Raw genomic sequence first — 24,173 nt, 5'->3', positions numbered from 1 at the left:
AGGAATGTTCTCTTTTATTTCCCAAAGGTTGACTCTACTAAGGAGTTTTTGGGCAAAAAGTATTGAATAACTTTCATCTTAGGCATAGACTTCAGCTAATTATTCTGGTTTTGCTTTTGGTGCTTTTGTTTGATAAATGTTTGAGTTTCTGCTTGTTGTATTATTGCTTCTTATGTTGATTATATTAACTTTGGAGCAGAACTGTATGAAGTGTTGAATAAATTGAAGGGGAAAATTCTTTATTATGGGTATACAGCTTTCAAATTTGTGTTTCTTAGTGCATCCATTTGTTTCTGTTAGTTCTCTTCTGCTTTATTACATATAGACTGAGAAGTACAGGGGTATCACAGACTTTCTTCTGTATGACAAAAATACTTTGTCTTTTTAGGAAAATTTCTTTTTACAGGTAACTTTTACTCTCCCCGTAAGAAAAATTGTTTGTAGAGTAGGGCTGGCCATCATCCCCTGGAGATACACACTGATTTGCCAATAACCTCCCCACCTGAAGCTTCTGCTGTGCTTAGCTGCTTGCGGAATTCCTTCTTTCAGGTTGTGTGCCACAGTTTCTTCATGAATATTCTGGAGTTCCACCAAATACATAACCAGCAACCATCTGATGTTTCTGTCATCCAGTGTCAATTCCAGCTGGGTGAATCAATGGATTTGCACTTTTGTTTTGGTGTGGTGGGGATGTGTTCGTAAGCTGTAAAAGTAGTTCTACTTACCTAGAATACCAGCACAGTTTTCTGCAAGAAAAGAGAAGTGTTCATCTGCTGTGTGAGGATGCAGTTTGTTACTTACTCTTTACTGTATGACAAATGAGTGTTGTCTTTTTGAACATTTTAGCTGTCATGCTTTAGGATAGGAATGGTTTTGGTGACACACTGCAGCTAAAAACGTGTGTGGAACACGAGTAGTTTGACTGCTGTGCATGTAGTATGCTGTAGTACAGTTTTTATGCAGTTTTTCTTTATGGGAGATGATGCATCTGTGGCACAGATGATGCATCTGTGGCACAAGCCCAGTGAAAGAGTTGTGCTCATCGTTTACCAGCTGTGTGGTAGGTACCAGCATATTAAATTGCCTTTTATCCTTCAGCACAGAGAAACTTTTCAGGTTTTTCTGTGTGTGCCTTCCTGCACTATGGCTGCAGACTTTGCTCAGTAGTGATGTGTGGGCAATGTGTGCATTTGGACAACAGCACAGAGCCCCAGTAAAAGCTACTATTGCTGTTTTCAGGGAGAGATTTTACATAGAGTGGCTGAAGATGGATTTGGTGTCATCCAGCAACTGAAAGATCAAATAAACAAATAAATAAATTGGCATGTTCTGCATCCAAAAATTTTAATTTGAACATGATATTTTTGCATGAAAAGACTTGTTTATGTATAGGGTCTTTAACACATCAGTTTACATTTTTGAATTTAATTTCTTGTTAGCTAACTTGTGAGTGAGAGACTGACAAAATTTGTTATCCACTAACTTGTGCTTGATGTTACTAATATTTGTTACACAGAGCAAGGAATTTAGGATGACAGTGTGAGTGCTCCTATGTTTGTGTTGTGAGTGATCCGGAAAAGTAGTGAGACAGTTGTAAGATACAAGCTTTCTCTTCAATGCATAATCTATATTTTTTGTTCTGTTTAAATGAGTTTTGAGCAAATCAAGATTCCTTTTTGAGTACTTGAAGTAAAGGGAAGTGAAAGATTTATTTTAAGACTTCAGATTTTTTTCTAGAAGTTAATTATATTTTGTGTTTTTCATGGTCTTATAGTTCTTTGATAAAACATATTTGGGTTGTAATTTACCTGCAGGGACAGGAGCCCTCTTAGAGGCTGTAGCAACTTCTCATCTCTCTTCCTCTCAGCACTGCTTGGCATGGTGATGCAGGATGTGGGAGAGTTTACACAGCCTTGTTCAAGCTTTTCAAAATGCAGATCAGTGCCAAGGCTGTCTCATTCTTTTAGAGAAATTAAAAGAAAAAAACCAACCCCAAACCAACAAAAACACAGCCTTCTGCTGCTGTCACTTCCTTCACCCCCACCTTCCAAAAAAAAAGGAGATAATTTGGGAATAGGGAACATATTCTATTTTGTGGTGAATATTAATGTGATAATTTCCATTTCTTTGTTTGCATGTGTTTGTTTTAGGATCAACAGCAGAAAGTGATCAGCCTCCACCTCCACGAGCTTCATCATCTTTCGGCACCTCCTCTTCATCATCTTCTGGGAACAGACAAAGAACTGAGATTGGATCTTTTCTTAGAAAAAAGAAAACTAGTGATATTTACTTTGTTACTCTTGTGTGGGCCATTGTCATTGTTCAGATCTGGCTAAATTTTTGGATTGTGCAGCTGTTGCCAGTGCCATTTGCAGGTAATAATCCAATTACTAGAAATGTTTGGCATCATGTTAACAGGAGGAAAGGCTTGTAGGCTTGTATGAGTTTTAAATAGAAGCTTTTTCATTACTTGTTAAGACAAGATGAACTGTAGCTTCAAAAAGGAGGATTGATGTGCCCTGGCTATTACCTTGTAGTGAACAACTCTGTTAAATTGCTTTGTCTATTGACTGTTGTAGTTGCCTTAAATAATTTAGGACCACACCTTACATAGTAAGAATACTTTTGGTTTAGACCAGTTAGTTCTTCCTCCTGATGTCAGTTCTTTCATATTTTTGCACCTATAAATGAAGAATAGTTTAGCTGTTATTCAGTAGTGAAGTAGAGCTCATGTTAACTTTTAATTTCTGTAAAAAATGGGTTGCTAGGCACTGTGGACAAGTGACAAGATAAATGTAGTTCCAATTTTAGGTCTGAGGTTAATTAGCTTTGTTGCTTCACATCTATATGCATGTGTTCTTTTATATATCAGGTAAGAATTGGAGTTGTTACAATAGCTATCAAAAGATATTATTTTAAAACTGGATGCCACTTTTTCCTCTACTCTTTTGGGGCAGTGAAAGGGGAAAATGGGAACTCTGGAAGTATGTGTGAGCTACTATGAATTGGAAGGCGTTTCTTCCCATCCCCTTACTGTAAACAAAGTGGGTTTCCTAGTTTTCTTGGATTTTCTCTAAACTTCAGTTAAAATGCTAGTTTTTAGCATTTTAAAATGCATTTATCACTTGAATGTACCTATTTTATTTTTTACCAAGTGTGGTGGGTTGGCCCCAGCTAGTGGCCAAATACCCTCCAAACCAGTCATTCTTCCAGTGTTTTAATGTGGGCTTATTCCCTTTAGGGAGGAATGGGCTTGGATTTTCCTTATCCCTAGGCCACAGTCCCTTCAAGATGTGTACCTGCTCCAGCATGGATCCTCTGTAGGCCATGGTCCCTCTGAGGGATGTGTGTGCTCCTCTGCAGAGCACTTCTGCTTCCCTGGCCTTTTCATTACCTCTCTTCATCCTTCTGTTCCTTTTTCCTCTCTAGTCACTTTTTCTGTGTTCCTTCCTGCTGTCCCTGCCCAGGGTTTCTGCCCTCCCTTAGATACATTTCCACTGAAGCACCACACCCGTGCCTGACGGGCTCAGCTTTGCCCAGGGATGGAGCTGTGTCTGGGACAAGGCAACCCCTGGTCTCTTCCCCTGGTGGCCACCCCAGAGGCCACCCTGCTACCAAAGCCTGTGCACAGAACACAAAGCTCTGTAAACCATCTGGAACTTGTGACTTGGGGGTCACACTTAGAGATTGGAAGGGCTGTGAACTCTAAGGCATGGAGAAAGGAACAGCTGCACCTTTGGCTGTGGCACTGCAGCAGCAGCTAAGGGGTAATGTGATGGCAAGACTTATAAATAGCTGGATGCACGGTAAAGCAGAGAGGGGTTTGACCTTTGTTTCATTCCAGTATAGCTACTACAGAAGGAACTTCCCTGTTTTGGTGTCTGGGTGTCATGGGAGATGGCAATCAGGAGTGAAAAATTAGAATATAAATTAGAAAATAAATTTTAGACTTATTAGAAGCAGAGTTTACGTGACTAGTTTACTGAAAAGTCAAGGAGTAACTTAACCACTGTTCAGAAACCCCTACATGTGAGGAAAAAGGGGAGCAGCAGTTCTGCATCTAGACAGAAGTGAATGGTTTAAGCTTGAGCCACACAAGTCTGGATTAAAGTACACATCTAAATGAGACAGATGAATACTGCTCCTGACAGTCATTAGGTCTAAAATAACTACCCAAACAATAAACTAATCCAAAAGAGAAATTGCTTTTGGGAATATTTGTGACTTGTTGCCTTAGCAGTGACACTGGGCCATGACGTGCTTTTTTGTGGCATAGAACTGAATCATCAGAAAGATATTACACATGGGCAGTATAATGATGAACAGAGCCAAACTTAGAACAGTGGATTACATTAAAGGTCAGAAGGTGAGTGATGATAGTCTGCATGGCTAAAAGAGAGGGAATTGTAAAAATACTAGGAAAATAGGAAGGCTAATAAAGCAAGTTTCCTTGCAATGGTTCAAGTTTAAAGAGACTAACAAGAACTTAAAGCACTTCTGAAACCTTAAAGAGGATGCTTCTAGTATGTAAAAGCCCCCAAAACCCTAAATAGGTGTTAATTTCGCCAGAGTTCCTTATACTGGTAAAGAGGACTCACACAAAGTAGCATTTAGATTATTAGAAACACCTTGGTGCCATTAATATTATTCCTTGAATGCATTTATTCTTCACGTGGAATGAAATGGTCTTTTAAAATTGCTTAGTGTAGAGGGTGGGAAAATGATACCACAATTATACCATAAAATGAAAAGGTGAAAGAATTGCTATGAATTGAAAAGCTAAGCAATGAAACACGTTGTGGAGCACTTGCAGCATTTTACTGAGTGATTTGAGTGTGGAAATCCTGATATTGTCTCTTTCTAAGATGTTTCATTTACTTCCTTGCTTGTTCTGTTGTATCTTTTTTTTTAATTTTTTCAGGTAATTTTCTGCTTCCTGCAGATGTTCGGAACTTGTTATTATGCAGTCTTTTTCTTCTTTTGCTCAGTGCTTTCTAATAACAGTTAGAAATAACAGTTTCTTTAGCTTTTCCTCTCTTGTCTCTTTTTAACTTAATATGTTTACAGCTGTTTGACTGTAGCACCTCCTTTGCAATGAGTAACAGTACACTTTTTCAGAAGATACTGTGTAAACACTTACACTTAAGTAACAGTGGAAGATTAGAATGCCATTTGAGGATCTTGTTCACCTTGTAAAATGCAAGCCTGCCTGGCTTTGCTGAGCAGCAGTTTGTGTTGTGACCATGAGCTGCATTTCATCACACAAACCTCAGCCTTTAAGTTCAATGCTGGCACTTGCACTGTGTTTTCTCCTTTTTTGTATCTTTGCCACTCATTTTATTAGAGAAATTATTCGATTATTCTGTTTCTTCAAGAGAATAAATCCCATATTTGCCACATGGTGGTGCCAGAGGGTAAGTGAACTAAATGTCAGCAAATCATTGCGCTGGCTCTCCAAAACAAGAACAAGAACATAAACTATTACACGTGTGGCTTCCAGAGAATAAGCTCTTGTGGAATTTGGATAAATGCCCTGTAGGCAGTGAAAGTTGACCTTTTTGGCTATGTATGCCATTTTACACTTCTCCAAGTAGAAACATGATGTGAATTTTTTATGATGAAGTGATGTATTGCCAACTGTTGTGGAGCTCATGTATGGCAGTAAGTAATGAATCTAGTTTGGAGAATAGTCACCAAAAAAAATTTATTAAAAAAAGTGAAGTTACAAGTAGTGATGGAAACTGCAATATGCTGTGTTACCAAGATGAAATGCTAATCACAAATAGCTTTCTTTAATGTTTAAAAGCAAAATCTTATCAGTAATATTTCAAAAGAAGATTTAAATGGATGCTTCTTTACTGTGAAATTCTGCATGATGTGGTGTCAGTTCTTGAAGGAAAGATACACTTTAACAACTTAGAAGGCCTAAAGCTTAAGAATTTAGGCTGAAGATTTTCTTTTATGTGTAAGGTGCTGTTAAGTTCTGATTGTGGTACTTTATGTGGAACCATTTGGCATGGTGTGTGTGCGTGGATATGGAAGAAATCCACTGTACTGGAATAATGGAGTGGCACCTTCTTATCCCAGGCCTTGATCAAGTCTGAGTTGCAGTTTGGGTAGTGTGCTGTTACTTTTCTTGTGCTGTCATCTAAGTTCCATGTGGATAAGCACAGCTGCAAAGATAGTGAGGAGATTAGTACTAAAAACACTGCCAAATTCCAGAAGTTTTTAATGGGAAATAAAACTCAAGAGTCTTTTCCTTTTTTTTAATCAGTCTTCCAGAATAGAATAAAAATAAGTAGTCTTGTGGTGCTCCTCTGAAATCTCTGATAGTAAATTTCCTTCTTGTGGTTACAGTTTGGGCACTTAAAAAATTCGTGGTTCATTTTGGAGTTTTGAACTTCATGGCAAAGCACTGCAAAAGTTGGTGGCAACTAGTGGAAAGTTTTGTGAAGGAACGTCAGGAAGCTCTTGCTCCACGGCCCATCAGAGGACTTGGAAGTGTTATGCTAAAGCTTGACAGTAAGGTATTTCTACTTACTTCCTTAAGCAACTTGAAAGTTTGTTTTATTCTCTGTTTCACCATATTCTGAGATGCTTTAATTCTAAAATAAATGTCTGTCACTAATGGATATGTCTTTCATGTAAAACTGTATTTGTTTTATGGTGTATTTTAAATTATGTCTCTTCTATCACTATTCACACTTAAGTGCACAGTTAAATTTGTTAAATGGTTGCATGCAGACCTTTACAGAAGTCACTTTTAAAATGTTGAATCACCTTTATAAGGTTCCTTATCTGAGTAAGGCAAAGTTCTCTTAATCTTACCTGGTTACAAAGATTTTGAATTTAAACCTAATGAGCTTTAGTCTGAAGGATAAGATGTTCCTACTTCTAATTTGAAAATTTAATTAAAAAGCAGACCATTGTGTTTGGGTAGTAGGGTCCAAGTTAGTTCAGACATATTTGTCTGTACTGTGTGGAAGCAAAGTTGTTGCACACAGTACTATGGTGGTACAGAAATGAGTCTTCCCTCTGTAAGTGAAGAAATATGTGGGATAAAGTATTTGGGAATTGCCACAGAATAAGGCTTCTGTGTTCCCCTTCCTTCTTCCCCATGCAAAATATGCCAACATTTGCATTGCAAATTGCATAGTTGGAAAGCTCCAGGAAATTTATAAAGTTTCTTTCATTGAGAATTTTAATTTTCATGTAAACGGATAGATGGATTATTTTGTTCGTAATAGCTGTGGCACTGTGTAAGAATATGCTTTCTGTAAATGTGTTATTGAAGTATTCTCTGCTCTGGAAAAAGCCTTTATCTTAGGACTTCTATAACTTCTGTAACTGAAGAGCTGAACCCTGTAAGTACATTTGTCAGAACATCTGTACCTTGGCAGATTGGTCTTACAGTTTATAGCTCTAAATTTCTAAAGGAGAGGGAGGGGCTTAAGTCTGGATCTGATGGATGAATGGATAACAAAAGGTCAACAAAAGTATTAAAATGGCTGTAGGAAAAAAGTAATGATTTCACAGGGTTCATTGAGGAAGAATTTGAAAAAGAAAAAGCCTTTCAAAATACAGCTATAAACACAATAATGTGGTTTTCCAAAGGCAGTGAAAATTCCGATGTGGGGATAAAAGCTTATATTATACAAAGCTTTCTTAAAAAGATTTTGTTCTGTAAGTCAGAAGCCACTCTAGACACAATGTTGAATGTATTGTTTCATGAGTTGTCAAGTTTGGTATCCTTGTATTGTATAACTGTGTGATACAGTATCCTTCCTAATTCCAGCAAGTCTTTTCTCCTTAAAGAAGGTAGGGCTTTAATGTGCAGCAGAACCTCTCGCTCTTCAACTTAAATGTACTTAAGGTCAGTTTATTTACATGTTGTTTTTGTCTAAGCAGGAGAACAGTGTTGACCAACTCATTTCCCCATCTCCCTTCACCCCTCCATTTTTTAGATGACAGCTGTATTCCTCCTGAGTGTGTGCTCTGTGTATTAAAGCAGTTTAAGCTTTCCCAGACATTACTAGAAGGGCACTTGATAATCTGCATGATTCTGTTGTCCTCATTTGTGCCTATTCTAATTCTGTTTCAGCCAGCATTTATCATGGGTGGCTGGGATTATATGTAGTCTTCCAATGCTTATCACACTAATGCATCCATATCTTTTAATTTCTACTGGCTGTGCTCTGTATATTGTAGGATGATGGATGCATGGTATCTCAGAATTTGGGAAGCAATGCCACAGGTTATTGGCAGTTACATTTTTTGTAGGGACAAGGAAACAAAAGTGAAAATTACATCCTTGCAAGATTTTTTAAATTGTATTACTGAATATTTTGGCTTCAGTAGGCACTGTTGAAGAGAAAGTAAAAGATACGTGAACACAAAATAGAAATTTAAAGAGTAAATTGTTACAGCTTACCTTTTATTGGGGGCGTGTGAGAAACCAAGACTGAGGGATCATTTCCTTTGCAATTAGAACTTTAATTTTTAATATTTTGTTTCTAGCTTATTTACATGGGAGCTGGATCTCCTAAGGGTTTTTGTTTTGTTTGTTTTTTGTTGGTATGCAAAGTAAGTTTGAAACTGGATCTTAGCACCAGGATGTATTGAGAATCTTAGCTAAGTACAGCCAGCCATTGACAAGGTCTTTTTCACACAAACACTTAGTGGTAGTACTTGGGCTGGCAAACATGGTATGTCCAATTAGGATATAATTCCAGATTTGAGTGAAATGTAGTGAGAATGAGGAACATATCTTAGAGAGGCATGTCTTTTTTCCCAAACAAATTTTAGGAGGCTAGTGTAGATAGTCTGGAAAATAACTTGTTGTGAGAAATGAGTGAGTACTGCTCATGCATGCAGATCTGAGCTTTACTGATTATATCTGTTTTTTAAACAAAACCATCAAGAAAAGAACTGCTCCTCTTCTTTGACAATTCTCATTTAACCCTGGTTCTCCTGGAAGTGCAGAGAAATTTGAAATGAAGAGAAACTCTGGTAATGAGAAAGAAAAGGGCATTGCATTTTATTGTTTTTGTAAGCAGTAGGTCAGTCTGTATGAATGTGTCTCCTTTCAGAATGGGCTATGAAAATAGGATGTGGATACTGTATCCTGTTCTTACTGTATGCTGTTCCTGGCTGTGCATTTGCCTCATGGAGAGTCAGCAGACAGCAGTTCAGATGTGAGAGACTTCCTGGAGGAGAGAGTAGGGAGGTTTCTCTCGTCAGCCACTGAGCCATCCTAAACTTAACAGATGGGGTATCATGGGTGTTCTTATCAACAGTAGAGAATTAATAATTTTCTGTACTGTTTATTTATTTATTTATTTTAAAATTTTTATTTATTTTATTTTATATTGTTGTCTTACAATATGATGACTGCAGTTTGGTTATAAGAATTTGTGAGGGAGTTTAGCAGCACTGACAATGGCTCAGCTGCATGCACTGGACTTTTACTCCTTGGAATGTAGTAATATTTTACATACATGCTCTCTGATGTACTTGAGTGAATCATGTAGTTGTTATATACTTTTTCTAGGTATAGTGCACTAGAATTTTATATGTGGATTATTTAGATTGTTTGCATTTTGGATAAAGTCAGTTTCTATTTCTTCTGGTACCAAGTTCATTACACAGTTTAACCAAGCACAGAAAACGAGCATAATCTCTGCCAATAGTTACATTATTATAGAAAATACTTTCATACACATGTGAGAACTTAGATGAATAGTTTTCCAATAAAATACTGGAAAAGTGGCTATAGACTTATTAGTTTTGGATGACTTGAAGATTAGAATTAAGCTGTAGCCTATTTTCAAATGTAGGTTGGTTACATTTGTAGAACTACTTAAACATCAGTATTAGTAAGCTAATAGGCAGGTAGAGCCTTCCAAGTATTGTCTTAAATGTTGATAAAAAATATTTTATTTTGGACATCTAATGTTATTTCCTAGTTACTGTATTTATCATCCAATTCCCAGAGGCTGAAATTACAGAAAAATACCAAAGATTTCCTTTCACATTCAGCTAAAATCTTAGGGCTCTTTTCTTGTATTTAGTATGGGATTGCCAAGTGGAGCAATACAGCCATGAGATCTGTGTTTTTTCCAAAACAAGCCTCAGGTACAGACAGTAGGTTTTAAAGTGGAGAAATAAAGTTAAAAGTATGTAGTTTAATCAGAAAACAACTTTCCCTTTTTTCAGGGATAAATCACTCCATAGGTGAAGAGGTAAAGTAGAAACAAATTCTACAGTGTCAGCTTGAGGCTTTTGAAGCCTTGTAATTTGATTTCTCTGACTGTGACTCTTTCCATAAGTAGCAAAGCTAGTAAACATGGGTGCTTTATGACATATTTTATTTTCATATTTCCTAATGTTCATGATTCTTTGCAAATCTGCTTCTAACTTAATTAACATTATGAGATTTTTATAAATATGAAATATTCATGCCTTTTGTTTCCATTGGGAGCTAATGTAATTTCTGGCAACTGGTGAACATGTTAGATTTACTGAGAATTCAATGTCTTGTTTTCAGGGAGAAACAAACTTCACTTACATGATCTTAATCTCTAACAGAGATGAATAACAACATTAAAGCTCTTCTCTGTTCTGATTATGCTACTAATGATTAGTAATGGTTAGAATTAGGAGTATAATCCTACATAAACTAGGTCCTGAAATGGATATACTTTAGCATGTGGATGAGCATCAGTAATGAAAAATAACTTCAGTGCAAAAGGAGAAATTGACTGTTAAGAAGTGCAAGAAGAATTACATGAAATCTCTACATTTATATGATCTACAATTTGCTGTTGTATGTATATCAGACTTAATTATGTGTTTGATGTTGTGCCATTGAATGTGAGTGCTTTAATATGAATGTTGTACCAAAAAAACATATGAAATCTGTCCAAGAGTAATTGACATAATAGTAGTGTTTTGAAATGTGTAGAATGGGAATATTTGAATGTCTGAATGGGAGTATTAATGCCATAAACAATTACCTTATGTCAGGATTTGGTGTTTTGCTGAAATGTCCTTCTCAGAGTACAAGTCCTGCTCTGAAATGTGATGGTAGTTGTCAGTATAATTAAACTGGAATTGTCCAGATTATGCTGATAGCTCTGTTAATGCCATTAAAATTGTTCATATTTGTTATATCCCTCTTTGTTTCAAAACTGCATGTTAGTAGTAAAACCCAGGTTCTTGCATTAGAATTTGTTATTATCTTTTCTTGCTATTGCAATTTACCTTTGTGTCTAGAACAATTTCATTTTCATTCTGTGGATGACTTTGCCTGCCTCTCATTGCTTTTTTTCCCTATTACTGCATTTTTCAATAATTTTCCACTGTGTTGTGTTTTTTTCCCTTTTCTTCCATCTCCGCCTGCCACTGACAAGCTGTGGCACTGGCTTAATAAGAAGGTAAATAAACAGAAAAATTATGATTCCAGCTAATGGATTCTGTGGTTTTGGGGAGTTTGATTTTTTTATAATTTTTTTTTTTTTTATTTTGCAGCATGAACACTCCTTAACATGCCTTGCTTCATATAGATTTCTCTCTCAAATGCCTCTTTTCCAGCTCTTGGTATAAGCTACTGAAGGTCATATAATTCTGTCTGATCTCTTCTACTCCAGTAGAAATGCACATAGTTAAATGTTTAGCACAGCAGAGTATTGCATTAGTATTTCAAGGGGTAGAGTGACTTAGGGGCACTTTTATTTAAGAATAGTTGATCCCTGCCTGGTCCCCACTTGTACACCTAACAAAACCGGTTCTCTCCCAGTCTGGAGAGTTGTTCTCTGCTCAGGGAAAGCATCAGTTAACCAAATTACCAGGGGAGTGGTGAGGCTGTGAAGCACAGTTGTAGTTCTGTAGGTGCTTGCAAATGATGCATGGGCTGGTTTCACTGAGTGCTGTCAGTCTTTTACTTTTGCAGTGCCAAACTTGCCTGTGTACACAGGCACAGTACCTCGTGTACCAGGAGTGAATGTATACAAAATGCGACTTTGCATGGCCTCAGAACTGCTGAATCTTAACCAGTCTGCAGGAAAGAAAAAAGCTAGTTTAAAACAAAAAATTAGGTAGTTGGTATAGCTAATTTTTTTTTTCCTATTGTGTGGCTTTTAAAACTGTGTGATATGTTTTCATGATTTAGTTATAATTGTCCATGAAGAGGGGCATTTTTAATGTTCTTTTGCCCTTGACTGTATTTCTCCTGTTTTAAAATCATATTTTTATTTCCCAACTATTTTTTTAAATTAGATAATGGTTTGCTAGCAGAGTTTAGGTAAAGAGCTGAGTTTGGTGACCCACAAGAGGAAGTGTAGTCTCAACTGCTTTTTTTCTGTCATTTGTCATTTTTATTGAAAATTCATGAGTAGATAGATGTGGGATTTTTTTCCTTAATACTGGTAGGTTGCAAAACCAATTTAACTGTAATAGCTTTAAATGCTAAAATGTATGGATTTCATTTTTAGTTTAGAAATTCACATTATTTGGCAAAACCCTGTGGATATAATTTCTTAACAGAGCATGGTTTTTTAGTTCCTTGGAGTTATCTTTGAAAACTGTTGGTTTACTTTACAGTTTCATAAGTAGATATCCTGAAATCCTGATAGTATTACATACAGCGTTGACTTCTGTGAATGAACATACAATAATAGTATTATAAGCAAGATTTTTAAAAAAGTGAAAAAATGTGCAACTGGTGGGTTAATTTTGTTGTGTGTAGTGTTTTGGTGATTTTTAAAAAAAGTTTTGGAAAAATGTCACACTCTACTAGAGGCAGAAAAAAGAGGGGATTTGTGAAGAACAGAACACTGGCTGCAGTTAAAGGTGATTCCTGTTTGCCTGTCTTTGAAGGGACATACTTTAGAGACCACAGACATAAATTTCTGATAATCCAACAGGAAATTTAAAGTCATATGGATATGGTAGAGTTTGAAATGATGGTTGATTATGACTACTAGTGATATGACTACTTTGATTCCTGTTTGTGGTGTATAAATAGCCCAAAATATAGAATAGATTCAGTCAGTCTGGCATAATTTGTTCTTAATAACATTGTCTATGTCAGGAGTCTTTAGAAGGAATTGCTAAATTCTTCTGCTGCTTCTGCAGGAATACTGGTGTAGGTAGACTTGAGACCTCACACAGACTGTTCTCTACATTTTCTAGCTTAACTACTCAGCTGAGTCATTTCACCATAACCTTGGGATGTGTTCTGGTTACAGACTTCCCCTTATTCTCTGCAGATGATATTAATGAGATGGTATCTTCAAATATTAACTAAGAAAAGGGAAATGAGAAGTCTAAGGAATGTCTTGGGAAAAAATCCTCATAAATAGTGGAGCTGTTTACAGAAAAAATAAAAGTCCATGTTGGTAATTTTTTTAATATAGATTTAATCAAATATGAAGTAGATGCCTAGGTGTGCTTTACTGTTTGGGTAATGTAGTAAATTAAACATACTAGAAAAACTACTGCCCCAAAGGCTATGCAGTATGAAACCTGCAAATATTAATTCATAGATGATGTATCGTACTGCAAAACATGGAGAACCTGCCTAGATAGTAAGATTTCTGATTTTTAAGTATGGACTGTAGTTCTGTTACAGCTTAGTGTAATATGGTTCTGTGTCTTCATCCAAAAATTGAAAGAGGGAGTACTTGCAAATTATTGAGGAGCTTTCTAATAAAACGTAACTCAATCATTAAATACCTTTTTACTGTGAGCTAAATGAAAATAAAAACCTTGATAACCTTTCCGTTCAAAACTCTGACAGTTAAAGACAGTTTTTTTGTGAACACTCTATCACAAATCAGTAATATTTCAGTTTGGTTTTACAAGCTGACCTTCTGTAGCTTAGGAGCCTAGCTTTCCTTTACCTTTGCATAATCTCAGATGCTGTGGCAGCCTCAGCTTTCTGCTGTTGACTAACCTTTGGATTAGAAGCTTGGAACCGAATATAAAACTTCGTGACCTCTGGCTAATGAGTGTGTTTAGTCAGTACATGTTTGTCTCTGTGTGCATGCCCATGGTTTACAGGAAGGGTGTAAAGGGAGGTCTGGCAGGGTTGGGGTAAGAGTGAAGTCTGGACCTGATTCAGTGATAAATACGACCACACAGGCATTTAACAGTGCAGCTTCCCTGCAGTGAGTAGCTCTTCTGCACCTGTGCATTATTTAACAGGAGTGTGAAAAGGTGAGGGATTGCTAAGGAAGTGTTGTGGGTTGATGTAGGGGAAGAAAGTATGTTTTAATAGAAGAAAAAAAAAAGAATAAATATAACCTTAAGACAATGTCCATCTGCTTTTACCTGTACAATACTCAGTCCAATTCAGTCTTCTGCTGTGATGTATCTGTACCACTTAGATAACTTGGATCCCCTTAAGTCTGTGTTGAGAGATGTAATTGCAGTACCTGTAGGCTTGCCAAAACTGGCTTTCATCAGGCTTCCTTGGGCTACCTGCCCAAGTAAATAGAGACAAGGTGGGCTGGCATGGCTGAGGCTGCTGCTGGTACCAGTACATCATCAGTGCTGCCATGTCTTTGCTAACTAGATTAAAGGTAATCCAGGATTTACATGTGCTGCAGCTGCACCTTAATGACAGTCCAGGCATATTTGAACTGTCAGTATGAGTGTCTGGGAAAGATACCTTGTGCCATCTCGGAGAGAATCCTCATCCTGGTCCTTTGGAGCTTGCCCTTCCATTAGTTGCTACGTGGCAAAACATCTAAAGCATTCAGCCTCACCTCCACTGAGATTTCACCTATTGAATACCCCTTACACAATAATTGAGCCTAGCATTTTTTGAAATCTCTGACAGTACTTCCAATTACGTAGCTGCAGTAAATCTGATTAAAGTACTATTTGTAGGACTACTGGAATTCTTTAAACTCTGACTTAGAAAGTAAATAGTAATTTGAACTTTGAAATGATGAGGGCAGTTTTAATTTTTAATAGCTTCATTTTGAAGTCCATGCTATAAAATTTTCTTCCCCTGCCTATCCAGTGGTGTTTTCTTGGTGATATTTTTTTATTTGTGTCCTTTGAAACAAGGACTTTCATTTCTTGCTTCTCTTGCATAATCACTAGATGGACATGAGGCTTGGAATGGATAGGATACAGCAAATCTCATTTCAGTCTTATTTCCAAAGAGGTAACCCCTATATATATATATATGCCCTGTGCAGGGGCTGCTCAAAGTTTTTCAGAGCTGTAGTACTGCTGCAGGCAGGTCACTTCCTTCCAGCACTGGCAATGCATTTCTGATGGCTGAAATCTGTAAGCAATGCTGAAAACCAGACTTAGGTTAAAAATACCTAAGACAAAAGACTTTTCACACTTCCTTGTGTTTTCTGAGTTCCTTTCTGCAGTTCTTAATGTAGTACAGACTTTGTTAAAGAACTTGTTAATTTAGATCAAACAAGGAGCTGGTTGTAAAAATTTGTAATTTAAAAATAATTACTTGATGTATATAAACTGCTCAGATACTACTGGATGAACACACACACAAAAAATCCTTGCTTTTGTCAAATAGGAGATCTGACTTCAGTGTTGACCAGTTCAGTCATCACAGAGCAGTCTGAGAAGTTTGTTGTTCCAGGGTCAATTTCATTTGTAGGGATAGGGTAAATAATGCAGAAAGAACTAATGTAAACCATTAGCATGCATGTTAGTAGTGTTATAAGATCTCTAACTAAAAAGTTACCAACTTAATCATTGAATATATAACTTGGACTTGAAGTACTTTTGCTTACTACACAACTGACGCTTTGACCTCAGTTCTCGTGAATCACAAATTTTACAATTGTGCTGTTGCTTTTTCCTGTAGTAATGTTAAATGGAATAGAAATAGATCTGGTATTTGAACCATAGGAGCTAGAAAAATGTATTTGATCATGCTTGCATGTGCTTTCACAGCTTTTTATGTAAACAATCAGTTTGTGTACGAGATGAAGCTCAGCTTGCTGTGTTCCAGAGCACTCTGCAAAGTCATGTGACTGAGCAGTTTGATTGTTTTGAGTGACATTATCAGAATTTCTCGACTCAAATGTGGTATTACTATTTGCTTATGGACATGTATAGAATGGGCCTTTTGTGAACTGACAGAGCAACAAATGTGCCTGTTTCCTGTATCAGTCAGTTTAGCTGATGCATGCTTAATGCTGAGCATCCTCCTGAGACTGGAAGTGGATAGAAATAGTTGGTGCTGAATAATTGGCCTGATATTCAATAATGCAGAACCCCACCTGTCCCATTTCAGTTCAGAAGGTGATGAGGCAGCTTTAAAAATTTTATTACTTGCAAAAATACCTCATTTGTCATTTAGATGGCACTTAGCTATTCAAATCTGAAAGTTATGGTTGTGCTTTAAAGTATACCTTGATAGCTTTGAAGTCCTGTACAGACAATATCTGTAAGTTTCCAGGTTGCTGAAGGACAAGAAACAAAGACAAATTTCTGGGTTCTAGTTGACATGAATGTCTTCTTTAGGTACTTCTCTAGGTCTAGTAAGTAATTGTTGAATTATTGCTTGCTTTGCAGAGAGCTTGCTGTGTTGTGTGGTAATGTGTACATGTTTTTTGCAAAATCACATGTCATACCATGACCTTAATCATGCTAACATTGCTTGTTAATTGTTCATTTCCAAGCTTGGGCATAAATGCTGTGTGATTAGAGCCTGATTTTGTACTGTGATTGTAGATAAAAATAACAATACTGTTGCATAGCATACAGCATTGCTTTCATTAAAGATTGATTTATGTGCTATAATTTGGTTTTGTTTTTTCTGCACAGATTATCGTGTGGCTGGAGAAAATGCTAGATAAAATAATCAGCATTTTCATAATATTTGTGCTGGTGATAGGAACCCTTCTGCTAGCTCTTCTCCTTACTGCAAAGGTACAGTGTGCTAAAAAATACAATCATAAAGCTCATTTTCATTGCTGATGAAGGTTACTGATACTTATACGAGATTGTATAACTTAAAGATTTTTTCTAAATGTTTAGGAACTAATTCTCTGTACTTGAACTTGTCACCATTCCAAGACTATAAAATATATAAAAACCTCAATGTTTCTATTTCTTTGTATTTCTATGTTTTTTACCTATATGATAAGGCTAATATATAGACATTTGTAAATACAAAATTTATTCTAGTAAAAGAATTACTAGCTTATGTATTACAGGAACAGATTTGTTTTGCACCCTGTTGACACTTCCCTTGTCAACAGAAGAGCCACTTAGGTTTTCTTTCTCTTTAATTTACCTCACATCAGAAACATTTGCAAAATATTAAGGTGTTTTTGTCAATTTTTTGTGTAATTGCCTGTAATAACCTCGTGGTATCCTTTTCTGAGTTAAATGTACTGAGATTCATGATCAGGTATTTTCTGAAATTGATGTTTGGTTTATGGTTGAGTTTGGGTGGGGTGTTTTTTTTTGCTCACCAGAAGAGGTCACTCATGTACTTTTTTTCCCTTTTTCCTTAATGGAGCTATGTTCATACTTGAAATGGTCAATGGAGATTGAATGTTTGACTTGAATACAGTTATGGAACAAAGATCAATGGGTTCTGATGTCAATCTCCTTTTTCCAAAATGTAGGCATATGTAATGTTGAGTACTTATAATTAAAGACTTTTGAAGTTGTGCAAACATTCCTGCCTAAAGCTCCCTTACATTCACAGAAGGAGTATTAAGATATTTATAAAAGGTGTATTTTATCATTCTTGCTGAAGAATTTATTTAGTTAGGCACTTCATAGCAGCATTGGTCATGTTAGAGCTAAGTATTCATTAATTTTTACACTTCTTTGGTCCATGGCTTAAAAAGTTGTATCTGAAACTTTGCTTTGTATTTTAGTATTTCTCTTGACAGTACTGCTGTTATTTTTGATTTTTTTTTTCCCCTGATGGGATAAGGTTTCAATTTCCATTTGCTATTACTAGTGACCAGAATTTATTATTGTATTGACTAGGTGTTTCTTGTGTTAATGGAACTTCTTTCTTCCTAGTGGGTTGTTTGCACTGGAAAAATTATTTTTTTAAATGTACAAACTGGTCACTGCATCCCCTCTCACCTTCCCCCTCCTCCCCATCCTCCTTCCTCTTCCACTACTCACTCCCCCTGCCCCCCAAAAAAGAATTCTTTGTGAATGTAGGAAGAGTTGTAGTTTGCATTGCATAACATTTCTCCTCTCTGTCTTTAATTTAGGTACATCAAGAGAGTGTTCACATGATTCAAGTCACAAGCAGCTTGATCAATGAGACAGTAGCCAGTCACCCAGAGTGGGCAAAGTAAGAATGCTGAAGTTAAGCGAATAGTATAGGGTGGATGAACAAGCTTCCAGGTGCTCTTATGCATAGTTTTTAATTTAAAAAATCCCCTAGGTGAACAGAAATGTGGGTATCTCTCACAGGCAGATGTAGAAGCTAAACTCTCAGACAGCAGAGATGTTTGTGTGTCACTCTGGAGGACTGTCAGTGTGCTATCTCATTTGAGGACTGGTTGGGTTTTAGGGGTGAAGGATGACTCCATGAACTTTCCTAACTGCAGTTGTGGAGAAGAAACTTGTATAGTGCAGAGGATGAAGAGATCTGTATTTTGTCCCTTTTTTCTATGAAAGAGAAGTGCTGGCAAAGAATACTCTAGAAAGTTTCAAGATAGAGGTAAATTATTTTTAAATGTAGAGAGATGGATGTGGAGTGCATTTGAAGGAATAGGAGTTGAAGACGTTGTTCCTGGAATGAACTGAAGAAGAGTTCAGGGGTGGATGGAGGGAGTTTGGTGTGACTCAGTTGGGCAGGGCCATTCCTGTTAAGAGTAATGTGTGCAGTGGGGAGTTTGTAAGGCTTGGTCTGTGTAATGACTAAAGTAAGCACCAAGACAAGTAGTAAGGGAGAGAGATGTTTTTGAGAGAAATGCATCTAGAGGAAAACATGGGCACACTGGTGAGCAAAGGAGTCATTGCATGAATATCAGAGGGGGGAAATAGGTGAGACTGAAAACTGTGATTTTAAGGGGGGATGTTCCAGGTGGCTCTCATTCCGATTCAGCTGAACAGACATTGGGCAAATGTGAGATACCAATTTAATGACAGCAAAAAAAAAGATGTGTCCAGAATAAGCATGGTTGACTCAAGGGCACATTCTAAATAAAAGTGATGCTGGTTTAAGAAGATTGAAAGAAAGCAGATGCTGTATTATAAGAGCAAAGCAGTTTTTCAAAAACAGAACTAAAAGGATATTGTTAATAACCACTGTAGTAATACATGCTTTAGCACTATTAAAGTAATCACAATCATGAGAACAGAAAGCACTTAAAGCACTTGGTTTTATTCCTTCATGGCATGTCTTGTGCTGTTTGGCCTTTCTGTTTTGCTGTAAGAAAATAAGTGGGACTAATGGAGATGGAAATTTGACTATCAGAAGCTTAATTACATAATGAAACTAGTGGAGTACTAGCTAAATAATTTGCAGAATTCTACTAGTTAAATATTTGCAGAATTCTAGTATAACTTTTTAAACTAGAGAAGTTTGCATTTAGTTTGCATTAAAATTCGAAGTATCCATAACACTATATTTTAGTTCATTAAGAATACCTCTTGCCAAATCCACGAAGCTTTACCAGCTTTCAGAGCTCGATGCTCGTTTTTATGTTTAGAGGTGAGTGACTGAAATATCTTTGAATTCCAATCTGGAACATTTCTGAAGCATTACACAGACAGAGGAGCTTCCATGTTGATCTTTAGTCAGGTGAACAAATAGAGTATTTCTGTTTCCTGAATGCTTTCATTTTGTTTTGGAAGGGCTCCCAACAAGTGCCATTGAATCAAGATGTAAAAAGAAAGTGAAAGCAGAGATTTTGTGGCCTGTATTCACAAGTGGTAAAATGCTGTCAACTCAGTAGGGTACATTGCTTGAAAGTGATGTGAATCCCTGAAGAAATTCACAAGCAGGTGGTTTGGTGAGGACTTAGAAATAACTGATGTCCAGACCTTTTGTCAGCTGGTTGCTTTTTCATGGAAACTATGTTAACAATTTACAATTGTAAATTACAATTTACATTCAGCTTGTAATTTCAAAAGGTTGTACCTTGTACATTTAAAAGGTTGTATTTGCAGCTAGATGAAACTGCTTCATACGATATTTTCAGGAAACTCTGGGAAAAAAATAATATTGTGTGAGTAGACACATAGAGATTGAAGAATAGATATCTTCTGAAAAGGTTGAGATATCAAATTAATTAAGGTCTCAGGAACCTTGGAGGATTTTTAAATGCAATGGCATGCCCTAGATTTAATTCTGCTTTGCTTATGGGAAAATTTATTCCTTAATATGTAGAAGGAAACATTTGAGTTGTAGTAATTTTATATGTATTTAACCGTAATGATTTGTTGTTTCAGAATGTTAATTTGTAATGTGTTTTGAGTGTAATGAAGTGGATATAATGTATAACAGTTAACTTTGTTTTCCCTCTTCAAAATTCACCCCCCTCAGCTGGCTCCCAGAAGCCCAGGTCATTCAGAAGGCGCTCAATTCTGCAGCCAACAACGTATACCAGTATGGCCGAGAATGGATCACACACAAGGTAAGAGTGAGCTGTCAGAAAGCTCAAATTCTTTGCTTTCTGCTTTCATTTCTTGTATTTCATAAAAGTAGCAAGAAATTAAAATACATTTGTCAGTAGTTCTTTTCCACGTGTTTAACCATTTTGTTGACAAATCTATTCTTTCCACCCTGGTTTGGGACTTTTGAAGGAAGAGTGGGAGTGATTTCAGTAGTCTTTTCTGTTCAGGGATTAGTTTATTTTTAAGAACTGAAGAATCTGTCATCATTCTAATGATTCCCAGTGAAAATGGATCAAATAAAATTAAGTAATTTTTTTTCAACTGACTTTGGCTGTTGTGTTAGAGACTTGTAACCTTCTGTTCCGACCACTGCCCCTCCCTCTCCCCTAATTTCTGTGTGGGCTGGGTGTGGTACACTGGATATTTTTTAAATCATAATTTGTGTAGCTAAACTATATTCTTCTTCAGAAGAATTTGCCAAGATTCTTATTCATATATTTGATGTCTAGCACACATCTCAAATGATTTGAAATATTTCCTCTAAAGATATGATCAAGGGCTTTGGATTAAGGATTTTAGAGACAGCATTTGTTTTGCAGTGCAGAAAGAAGTCCTCAGTGCAGCAGAATGTTTTTAACAAAGTCTTTGAATTGTGAACTGTTTTATCTGAAGTGTGTATTTCATGCTGATACTAATTTTTTAATAACTTGGGTTTGAAATTTGTCTTTACAGACAATCTTATGTTATTCATCAAGCATGAAGTTCATCAGTGGATGGCTGCTTTGTTCTGTCCTGTATAATAATAGATTTTTATGTGTTTTAGCTCCATAAGATTTTAGGAGAAAAAGTAAATAACACTGCTGTGATTGAAAAACAAGTGCTGGAGCTCTGGGATAGGCTTTATCACTCTTGGTTTGTGAAGGTGGGTAACTCATTTAAATGGTATTCATGTAAACTGTCACTTAGTACTCTGATGTAATTATGCCAAGTGTGCATTTCTGAGAAAGAGACTAGCAGAAAGTTGGAAGGTTGAGTAAAGGTCAGTAAAAAGAAGGTAAAAGTTTCAAGTGTGTAAGACACATCATTCTTGAGTCACAGCTTTAGTATAGCCACAGCTGCGTCCTACATTCAAGTAGTAAAGCGTGTTTTTGTGTGTGCCGTTTTATAGTTTTCTCACTTTTTATAATTAGTATTTCATACTTTAGCACTTTCTGCTGATTATTCGGGTTGTTCAGGTCTTGGGAAAAGGTCTTCTGCATGATTTGAGTAACTTTTATTAATTTGAAATTGTGAGAAAGTAATTGCCCTCTCATTAAGTTTCTTACAATGCATTTTTGCAGCCATCTTATAATGTGTTCTGTACACTGAATCCTGAAAAGTCCCTAAGAGTTAAATCATTGTTATGCTGCCAATGCTGTCTGCAGTTTAAAGGAAAGAGCAATTCATTAGCCATTGTGCAATGGAAATATCAAATCCAGAAGTCATATTCCTGAAATACTTCTGTACATTTAAATGATTGCAATTACATTAACACTTTTCTTTATGCAGTTATTCTTCAAGTACCTCTAAAGTTCCAAGAAGATCTCTGCACTAAAGAAATAACAGTTTAGGTATAGAACTAGATGAACAGGTGATAAGTCTCTACACAGAAATACAAATATTTACAAATACAGAAGGCCTATTCGAGGGAGATTTTTGACTGCTCATATGTTTCTACTCTAAATAAATTGCTAGCTCAGAAGAAAGATCTCTGTGTTGGCAGTGGATTGTTATAGATGGTTGCTAATAGTACATCACAAAGTGTAACAGTGCATCTAGAGAGAATTGGTAATGAGCAGAAAATGTAATACTCTTAGATAAATCAGTGCAGGGACTGCACTTGGAATGTTATTTGCCATGTGTGGCAAAAAAAGATACTGCCATTTTGTATGGAGGTTGCTAAGGCTAAAAGTGTGCAAAAAAATTTAACAACTAGTGGGATGCTTATTGTAAAAATCAGAGTTAAGAACTTGAGAAGTCTTCTTCTATTAAAGACTAGGATGTTTTAGTCAGCAAGTTTGCTTAAGCTTGCTTGCAGAGAATTTTGACATCCTTCTCTGAAACACTTGTCACAGTCCCAGCCTGTGGCATTCAAGATGAAAATCAGGTATTATTCACTGGGCAATAGCAGCATCATAATTAGGGAGGAGCCACTTAAGGATTTAGCTATTGTTTTTATGGCCATGTCCTGTTGTGTTGCAGTTACAAAGGTCGGTAGTCAGAAGAAATCCTCCTGCATCCAGTTTAGATTTTAGGTTTTGTGTGATTGAACATTTCCTCTGGAGAGGTAGAAACTAATAGTGAGAAAACTAGCTGCTTGGACTTCTGCTTGCGTTTTTCTTGGTGGGCTGTGCTGGGAAAACTTGTATGTTGCAAACAGTAAATTATGTAGGCAATAATTGAAATCATTACCTCTTTCTTATGTGCTTGCATTAAGAGCAAAACAGATACCATTGTATCAGTCAAGCAGTAAAGTTAACTTTTACCTGAGGTGAATCAATACAACATACACATATGTAATTAAATGGGATAATTAACTACAGTTTTCTGTCAGATTTTAATTTTTCCAGTGTACAGAGGACTTCCAGGTATTTTAGGGGATGCCAGTTAAAGCAGCTCTAAGCATTTAGATGCATGTTGGATCTATTCCTCATTAAGAAAACACCAGTCTAAAGCATTAGCTATTGTCTTTCTCATATCTCTAAATTTTATTCAAATGTCTATTTTCTTTGTTTTTAAGAATGTAACACATTCTGGAAGACACAAAGGACACAAGTGGCACATAAACCGTCAGAACAGCTGGCTTGGAGATATTCTGGACTGGCAAGATGTTGCATCGTTTGTTCACGATAACATCGAAACGTTTCTCTCGGTACGTATTCTTGGCACTTACTATGAAATTGGTCTAATTTTTAACTGATAGAAATTTCTCCTTGGAGTACCACTAAGGTTATGGATTCAAGTAAATGGAAAATTATGGAAACACTGTTAGTGTTATTTACAATTACCTAAGCAATTGTTGCAAACCTATTTAAGATATAGCTGCAAAACAAACAGAAATGTTTATGATAAGCTCTTGTGCTTTCAGCATCTTCATGGATACCAGCTTCCTCCATCTCTTCCTGAGTCATATTGTTACCTGTGTCACCTGCAAGCTGATTTTCAGTGCATTATTTTATGTAGTCTTTTCTCTTTAAAGAAGAAAACAAATCAGTTATAACTGGAGAAGCTATTGACTTAGTGGTTGTGAAAACAAAACCAAGCAAAAAAAGTGGAGGGGTGATCTTTTTGGTTTTTTACCTCAAATTACTATTATTTGTGGAGTTTAAAGCAGCTTATTTTTTTCTTTTATGAAAGTTCTGTGGAGAATGAAATTGATATTTTATACAGTGTGAATTTCTGAATAAAAACATTTCACCTTATGAGGAGAAAAAGAGGAAGCATTGAAAGCAATCCAAATTAAGGTGTTTCACTAAAAAAATCATGTTAAATCCTAAATGCTTAATACATAGAATCAATCCCCAATATAGCTCATCCTTGCCTTG

At 36.4% G+C, this 24,173-nt stretch overlaps 1 protein-coding gene across 2 annotated transcripts in view; it reads left to right on the top strand.

Annotated features, from left to right (window-relative positions):
- Positions 1-24,173, top strand: part of TMEM245 (transmembrane protein 245) — a 77,910-nt gene that overhangs the window by 15,664 nt on the left and 38,073 nt on the right. Inside the window, exons 5-12 of one of the 2 annotated variants that reach the window (XM_054640417.2) lie at positions 2,151-2,375; positions 6,358-6,527; positions 11,412-11,435; positions 16,816-16,920; positions 18,234-18,316; positions 20,519-20,609; positions 21,413-21,511; positions 23,369-23,500. In XM_054640417.2, coding sequence (XP_054496392.2) covers positions 2,151-2,375; positions 6,358-6,527; positions 11,412-11,435; positions 16,816-16,920; positions 18,234-18,316; positions 20,519-20,609; positions 21,413-21,511; positions 23,369-23,500 — 929 coding nt within the window. The remainder of the gene's footprint in view (positions 1-2,150; positions 2,376-6,357; positions 6,528-11,411; positions 11,436-16,815; positions 16,921-18,233; positions 18,317-20,518; positions 20,610-21,412; positions 21,512-23,368; positions 23,501-24,173) is intronic. The other variant, XM_077182807.1, reaches the window with a different exon arrangement.

Source organism: Agelaius phoeniceus, chromosome 1 (assembly GCF_051311805.1).
Source record: "Agelaius phoeniceus isolate bAgePho1 chromosome 1, bAgePho1.hap1, whole genome shotgun sequence".
In the NCBI taxonomy this organism is placed as follows: Eukaryota; Metazoa; Chordata; class Aves; order Passeriformes; family Icteridae; genus Agelaius; species Agelaius phoeniceus.
This window is presented reverse-complemented; position numbering and strand designations above follow the sequence as displayed.